Source organism: Dicentrarchus labrax, unplaced genomic scaffold, assembly GCF_905237075.1.
Source record: "Dicentrarchus labrax unplaced genomic scaffold, dlabrax2021, whole genome shotgun sequence".
Taxonomy (NCBI): domain Eukaryota; kingdom Metazoa; phylum Chordata; class Actinopteri; family Moronidae; genus Dicentrarchus; species Dicentrarchus labrax.
In genome coordinates, this window is record NW_026136704.1 from 17087657 (window position 1) to 17096542 (window position 8886).

General features: G+C 39.9%; 1 protein-coding gene across 2 annotated transcripts in view; it reads right to left on the bottom strand.

Annotated features, from left to right (window-relative positions):
* Positions 1–2867: 2867 nt before the first annotated feature.
* alkbh8 (alkB homolog 8, tRNA methyltransferase) overlaps positions 2868–8886 on the bottom strand; it is a 12847-nt gene continuing 6828 nt past the window's right edge. For both annotated transcript variants that reach the window (XM_051396574.1, XM_051396573.1), the window contains 5 exons: positions 7849–7955; positions 7375–7535; positions 6942–7222; positions 4417–4566; positions 2868–3668 (listed from right to left, as the gene is read on the bottom strand). In XM_051396574.1, coding sequence (XP_051252534.1) covers positions 2925–3668; positions 4417–4566; positions 6942–7222; positions 7375–7535; positions 7849–7955 — 1443 coding nt within the window. In that variant the 3' untranslated portion in view covers positions 2868–2924. The remainder of the gene's footprint in view (positions 3669–4416; positions 4567–6941; positions 7223–7374; positions 7536–7848; positions 7956–8886) is intronic.

Genomic DNA, 8886 nt, shown 5'->3' on the forward strand with positions numbered 1-8886 from the left:
GTATGTGTTTGCGCAGCCCCTTTCTGTAGGCTAAATGTACCAGGCAAAATGCTTAGGACATGGTGCTATGGCCTCTGTGGCTATTGGAAACATCTATGTGTGTCAAGTTGAGTCATTTTCATTTACACAACATAACTTTGCCTCCAATGGCTTTACAATGTGTACAACATAAAACACCTTTTATCCTCAATTTGACCCAACAAAAACCCCTTTAACATAAAAAAGGTAGTTAGGAAGAGCAACAGAGGATCTTCAAGGAGGGACAGACATGCAATATATGGTATATATTACACATATGTTACACACACACACACACATATATATATATATATATATAATATATACAGAGACAGAAACACACAGAAAGTAGTAATTGTAAAATTACAGAATATATTGTATTCTATGTTGCGTCCAGTCTTGTTGTTCCAGTTCATACCAAAAGTGTTGGATGGGGTTGAGGTCAGAGCCTTCATCATTCAATTCATTAAAAACAGCCACAGACTAGTAAAAGCACACTACAGTATGAGGACAGTTTTGGTCGTAAATAAAACTCTTATTAGCATAAAAAAAAAATGTATGCTAATATATCCCTACCTGGAATTATTACCTTTTCAACGCTGCACAGTCACACATATCACAACACGAATCCATCAGGGAAGGAATCGTTACATATCATTTCACTATAAATGTCTCTTGACTCCTGTGAGCTGAAGATTTCAAATGTCTCGTAGCCTGTCAAATCAATGGGCTATACCTGCGGGAGGCATAGCTTTAAATTTTAATAATCACTCTAAATGTCAACAGACTCAACAACAATACATGCACAATAACACTGCTATGTACAAATGCACACATTGTTGTGCATGAAACTACAAAAGATCTCTCTCTCTCACACACACACACACACACACACACACACACACACACACACACACACACACACACACACACACACACACAGACAGACAGCAGGCTGCTTCCCCTTAATCAATAAACCACTGTCAATAAAAGCCACCAAAACCATCTCCTGCCTCAGCATCACAATGTGTGTGTCTGTGTGTGTCCCAGGGGACCGAGGAGCCACAGGAGTAATTTACCAGCAGCCACTGACCAATTACCAACCTCCACAACAAATAACCACGCTGTACTCTTCTGCCATCAATACCCAATTATCCTACAGTTTATTCTGTCTTTACAGCAGTATGGTAAAATAGGATATTAATAGGATGTAGCGTGAACACGAGTGTCAGTGCAAGAGAGAAAGAGTGATGCAGTCATAGTTTAGTGTTCCTGCATTATTTAAAATCTAAACTGGAACACAGTATTGATCATCATCAGTTCATCCAACGCTAAAAATGGCTTGTGAATACTAACTTTGCACAAGTGATTTTTTTTTACTGAAATTGTACTTAAATTAGTGGTTGTTATGGTTTATATTATTGTCAGTTCCAGCACATGAAGAAGAGTTATTGTTGTAGCTCCAATATTAATTGAACTTGAATTTAAATAACATTTAAATAATCTTCTGTCGGGAAAAAAAATGCGGAAAAAAAACCTTTTTAAATGTGTTGGCCCACATTTGTAAATGATAAATGGACCTGTACTTGTATAGTGCCTTTCTAGTCTTCCGACCACTTTTACACTACATGGCACATTCGCCCTTTCACACACATTCACTCAGTGATGGAAAAACCCATCAAACAGAAACTAACTCATTTATACACATTCACACATCGATGCATGGCATCGGGAGCAATTCAGGGTTCAGTATCTTGCTCAAGGATACTTCGACATGGGGCACCAGGAGCCGGGGATCGAATCAACAACCTTCCGATTAGGGGACGAACCGCCCTGTTCTTGAGGTGTATTTAAAGTAGAGTGTAATCAGATACTTCAGTTGTCAGCTACTGTATGAGACAAGACCAATCAAGTAAAGGTAGTGCTAAAATTCCTTTAATCATGTTTAAACTTGACATGTTTATCCTTTTTCAGTAAACACACTGTCACACTATATTGTATTAACTTTTAGTGCTGGGCAGTATACTAGTTTTAAATTCTTGTATGATATTAATTTTTTATACATCGCTATATAGCTGAAACAACTTATTCTTCAATAGGCAGTCAAATATATAATATTGTCTACCACAAAGAGCACTACAGTAAGGGTGATAAGAGGAAGCTGTGTAGTGTATTTTTTGCAGTTATAACTTTATAACACAACAATTAATAACCCAACATTTACTTTTAATATATTACAGGGCAAAATACCATGGCCCACAACAATTACAATAACAATTTTAAAATATTTTGATATTTGATGTAATGGTACACTCAACTCATCATGATATGATTTTATCACAATTTCTTTTAACAAAATGAGCTTGAACACACTCAGAGATAATCTAGAAAATATATTTTCTTCATCAAATTATAGAATATTTTTTTTATTTCTGAGGTTGGGTATAAACTGTGATGTTGAAAACACCAGCAAAATATACATTATGCATCTTGAATGTGAACAAATCACCCACAGCCTGAAACGCCACGTTGTACCTCAGCCCTTTAAAGTGAAAAGGTCGGGCACACACAGTCTCAGCTTGGTTACAGCTCAGTGAATTCAGAGCAGACACTGAGGTCAAAGAAAGACCAAGAAGCAAAGATTATTGTTGGAGATCTACCGTGCAGTTTATACACTGTGGAAAATGTTGAAGATCCGTGTTACATAGAACCAGCATGAGTATGTTTCTAACCAACATCCTCCTCAAATCTACACTACCTCCAGGTTTGTTTCATCAAATGTTACTCTGTAATACTGTACGCCACACTGATCCATTGTCAAGAAAGTATGAGCACAACAAAATCAGACATTTTGTAAAATCTTTACATTTATTTCATAGCACTTAATTCTTTAATTTAATCTTTGTTTACATTGCATTAATGCTCTTGTCCTTCTCTAATATAACACACCAGTTTCCCTGGTCATGGTAGGTGCTCCGCACTTTGACTCCAGCCACCTGACAGCACAGCCGCTCCAGCTCCCCCTGCTGGAACACGTGGTAATAGCGGTGAAAAACAGGCGCTGGGCCGCTCTCTGACTCTGACTTGAGACTAGAAGTGGAGGTCTGAGTAGCGTCACCACTTGGTTTAGAGTTTGCACTGTGAGTGGCATCACGGGCGTCCTGACCTGATCCAGGAGACATGTTGGAGTCAAAACCTGAACTGGGGTCAGGGTTACCCGAAGTCTTTCTGGGCTTCTCCTTCCTTTTATCCTTTTTCCCACACTCTCCTGATTCTTCCTCCCCTCGTCTTTTCCCCTCTTTCAGGTGCCAGGGAACCAAAAGGTCCTGTGTGTTGAAGGCTGTGCGGTTGGTATGCACACTGAGTTTGCCGTCAGTCACTTTGCCAACATCTCGTACCTCATCTACAGGACTGCAGTTGTCTTCTAAAGGTCTGCTGGTATGGATGCTTGATTTCCCCTGAGGTACCTGGCTGTCTTCTAAGGTGTTTTTAGTGGGGCTGTGGTTCCCAGGATGCTCTCTGTTCTGGTGTTTGAGATACTTGGACTTCTGCTTGTTGTACTCTTGTTCGAAAGCCCAAACGTAGATGAGTGCTCGACCTCCGGGCCTCAAAAGTCTCATCAGCTCCCTCACTGCTGCCAGCCGACGCTCCTACAACACACACACACACACACACACACACACACACACACACACACACACACACACACACACACACACACACACACACACACACACACACACACACACACAAATATGTATACAGTATGACAATTTCACATACTCCTAAATTATGAACACAAACAACTCAGGGGCAAATCCGTCTAAAAGGGATTATAATTTTTTTTTGATTTGATGCATCATTTTTTCAAGTAATTAATTAAACTCCATTTTTTTTAAAACAAACACATCACTTTTTAAAAAACCAAGCAACTGCTGAGGGTTTCTTTTCCTGGAATTTCTCTAGGGAATTCTGGTGAAATTGTTAAAACTTAAACGTCAGTAAAATAAATTATATATATTTATATTATATATTTATAAATACATTTCCTATTTTAAGAATAACACAACAACAAGAATTTCAGCATCACAAAATACCAATCAGTGCACTCCATCCCAACAGTTTCTGGCACATTTGAAAGTACAAATTTGAGAGCTGGGGGATTTGGGATTTGTCCCAAATTTGCATTCATCTCCAAGGAGCTTCCTGTAGATGAACCTGAAGTAAAGTTCCTGAGATCCTACAAAGATTCCCACAATTCCTGCAGTCTAAAAAAGGGCCTTATTATGAGGCCCTTATGAGACTAAATATTCCTGTTATTGTACTACTGTAATGTACCTGTTATTCTTTGTGTGTGTGTGTGTGTGTGTGTGTGTGTGTGTGTGTGTGTGTGTATACCTGTGTAGAAAAGTGGTGTATGACGGCTATAGAGATACAGGCATCACAGGAGGCTGTCCGCAGAGGGACACTGAGGGCATCAGATACAAATGCCTGGAAACCCCTCTCTGCACAGATTTGGATAAGAGCACTGCTACGGTCACAACCAACCTGAAAGAGACCAAAAGGCACAGTAAAACAAAGGAGTCTAAATATGTACAAGGTCCATACAAGACTGAGGGTTGCATGTAGGGATGTACTCCTCATTTATAATATTAATAGGGTGATATTATCATTATTATTATTATTATTATTATTATACAAAATCATACAAAAAGCAGCAGAAACACCCTTTAATTGTTCGAAAGTAGAGAGACTGAATGGGAAAAACAATAAAACAGGAAACAAATGTGAGCAAAACACTTTGAGGAGAAGTACAATGAATGAGGGAAAATGGATAGAAGTGATAGACAAACAGAAATGCAGTAAGTGGAGAAATGTATGTAAAGAAAGGTAGAAGGAGGAGAAGAAAAGAGGGAGGGCACTGGATGACAGCAGTGATAATTTAACACATTTTCTTGCAGGGAGCAATTCAATCAAGCCTCACACGACCTCTTTCCCAAAAGAGACAGAGGCGATAAAAGATAGCGAGAAATACTACACACATGCACAAGGCAGGCACACACGCTCAATGTGTTACATGACATGCAAAAACACACACACACATACGCAGTTTTTATTTCAATTAAAACTGGGAAGGTTAACGGTGTTAATCTGCACCGGGAGAGAGACAGAAGAGGGAGAGGGAGAGGGGGGGGAATATATATAAAAGGACAAAAAGGAAGTGCAGAGGGAAATGAAACAAATTAAAAAGAGAAAACCAGAAAGTTGCTGTGTGACCTACATGATCACAGTGTTCCCAGTAATGATTTATCACGGTTACGGTCTGAGTCAGGAATAAGCTGCTTACACGCACCTCCAAATCCCAAACATGAATATCCCAGTTTGCATACGTAAACAGAAAATTTGGGATATTTCCATGGAAACTGAGCTAATGCAAACAATGACAACCAGCAGAAAATCCGAGAGAGAGAGAGAGAGAGAGAGAGAGAGAGAAAGAGAGAGAGAGCCACACAGGCCTCAGCACCAAGGACATCTTCCCCTGGTGTGTTACTGTGGTTTATTTAGCTCATTTTAAATGAGACATCATATTTGTGACAACTTAAAAACAAACTAGCGGCTAACTGATTATAGAGATTTCCCTTCATGTGAACGATGTGACTCGCTGTAGCACCAAAGCATGACCAGCCAGAACTAGGAAGGTAAATAAGTAAACAGCAGCTTTTTGCCCAAGGAAAGTGTAATGCTGCAAACCTTTGTCTTCTCCCTCACTGCCCTCTGGTGCAGAGAGAGGTCGAGCTTATGCAACACTGTAACTGGGTCCTGACGACTTGACACAGCTACTTCTTTTCATTTTACATTCATGAGAATGCTGTGACCTTTTTGTTGTCTGCACTTCAAGTGTTTAAGTGTCAAAATACAGAACATACAAGATTCCTTTAAGTGTTTATCTTGCAATGACACTGAGACTTAAAGGAATGCTCAAATTTATGCGACATAAGTTTACTGTGTATGCCTTCTTTCTGAGAGAGAGATGATAAAACTGAATGTGAATTTCATGTCAATAAATTAATTACATTGAACAAAGGAGAAAACCTGGCTCATTTTAAATAACACACATACCAACACCTCTAAAGCCATACTGACTTATCAACTCATGTTGTTTGTGTATGGATTAACCAACAAAGATACACCAGTTTATTAGTGAGATTTAAAAAGGTGCCGATAGGTGTATTTTTTCCCCTCAGGACAGAGCCAGGCTAGGTGCAGTTAAGTTTTTCCGTCATAAGGCAGTTAGTTTTGTGAGTTAGTGATGTCCCAGGTCCAGCAATTAAATTTTCTTTGTGTCTGTTGTTTTGTCTTTTTATAAAGGGGAGGAAGCTGGCTTTATGTTTTTCGCCTAACTCTTTTTTCTATTTTACTTTTCCTTGAATGTTATAGTTAAACGGGAAAAAAAAGAGGAAAAACTAGAAAATTAATAAATAAATGTATAATAAATAAATGAACAGGTTAAAAAAGAAAGAAAGAAAAAGAACAACAAAATCGTCGGCCCATCAGTCGTATGCTGGAGGCACAATTAACAAAAAACAAACTTGTTTGCAGCTGCAGATTTTAAAAAAAATGGTGGCTGACATCAAATTCTGCGAGTACTTAACTACGCCGGAAATGTTTATTGCTACAAGCCCCACCTCCACAGTTCCCATACTTTTAGAAAGTACTAAAAAAAATTCCCCGTAACTTAATTTAGACCCTGTTCCCTACGGTGGAGTTCCTCCGAAGGCTCACAGTCCCTAGGGAAAGTTCCTATGGTGGAAATGCGGCCGATGAAGCAGTAGCAATAGCAATAGCAAAAAAAATGGAATGGAAAAGGAAATTTCCCTACAGGGATCACTGAAGTATCACAGGTAATACATGATGACACTCACTGCAACCACCTCTGGGTTAACACCCAGGTATTTCCCATTTCCACAGCCCACATCAGCCAGAACGCTGCCAGGAGGGAGCGAGTTCAGGAAGTGGCAAACGCGAGGCCAGGGGGAGTGACGAGTGCTGCTGAAGTGGGAAGCGATGGCATCGTACACCCGGTGCACATACTCCTCCTCCAGATGGGCTGCATCAGCATGGCAACAGGGTAGCGAGGGGGGAGACGTCGAAGAGGCCGAGGGTGCCGAGGGAGCTCCCTGATTGTCACAGGCAGAGGGGAAGGCTGGAGAGAGAAGGGGGGGGTTGAAGTGAGACAAAGGGTAGCACATACACACCCATATACACCCATTACAGTCAGCTGAAGCACAGATGTTGTCTAACATCACTCGAATACTGGTGGCAATGCAGTCTGTTACAGTGTGTTATGATTCTCACCACAGCGACAGGGTTCATGTCTGATCTTGCGGAAAGTGAAAGAAGTGCGGGTGCCCCTCTTGTTCAAAGTGAGATTGCTGTAGATCCCGGGGTCAGGCGTTACATCAGCAGGGGATTGTGGGTCGCAGGCTGGCACCACGTCAAACTTCCGAGGAGTAATCCTGAGAGGAGATTGCAGCAGTGGTTGACCATCGTGCACAAACAATAATACAATAACTAATCAGCACAGTTGTTGTACATCTTCTAGAGTGTGTGAAGAGATTACAATGTGGATACACGGACAGAGTCTATCGTACAAAATACAGAATAAAGCCCAGAGAAAGATCAGTATATTCAGTATTTCTGTGCTCTTCTACAAAGAAACAGAGGAAGAAAAAGGCCTGTCACTCCACTGGGAATCAACCCACAGCTCCCATCAAGATAAACTGAGTCCTAGAAGGGGGAGACTGATCCATCTGACACCATCCAGCTCACCCATGTGTCCAGAGGTATCTGCTCTCTCCCGTCATCACCAGGAGGCTCCGTCCTGGCAGCACCACAGGAACAAGACGACCATCGGGGTGGCGAAACTCCATCACCGTCTGTAATAACACACATACACACACACAAGCATCCATTAAAAACATGGACACTGAGTGGATCACTCACACACAGCAACATGATACAACTATTTATTTATTTATCTATAAAACACAGCAGAAATAGGTGACACTCGTTTGTCTCGATTGTGCTTCATAAAGTCAGTATTGGCGCCTCCTACAGACATGTAATTGCGGATAATGAGCATTAAACCTCAATACTCTGAGTATCCTGTGATTGTGTGGTACGTCGTCATCCAGGTCTCCATGGCTATGTGGTGACACCTGAAGTTTGCACAAGCTCCTCCTGGATTCTACTTTTCACTTATAAATACTTACAAATCTACATATATTGGTATTTTGTCATCAGATTCCGTATATATTGTGATTTTATTGCTGATCCATTCTGTGGCTTATCCTCGTTCAGATCTCCATGGTGGAGAGGAGGACGTACGTCTCATTCGGCTTCAATATTTTCCCTGTTAAAAAGGGTTTTCTTTCCCGAATGGAGGGTCTAAGGACAGAGGGTGTTGAATGTTGTACAAATTGTAAAGCCCCCCTGAGGCAAATTGTGATTTATGATTTTGGACTATATAAATCAAATTTGACTTGGGTTATGACAAAATGAAACTGTTCCTAGAAAATGTGTTTTAGTAAGTAAGACAATTTTATTTTATTTTTTATTTTTTTCCCAACTCTCTTTATTGATTTTTCTCATTTTGAACATAAAACATAACAGTCATACAAACACCATACACATTTACACAGACACATTTACGTATTTAAAATAATTTAAATCATATTAACTTACATATCTCAGAATGAAAAATAAACAGATAAGGGGGGTCAATTTAAAAACCAAGATTATACAAATATATATATACATATATTAAAAAAAAAGGGGGGGATAAATAATGACAGGAATTTAAAAAAA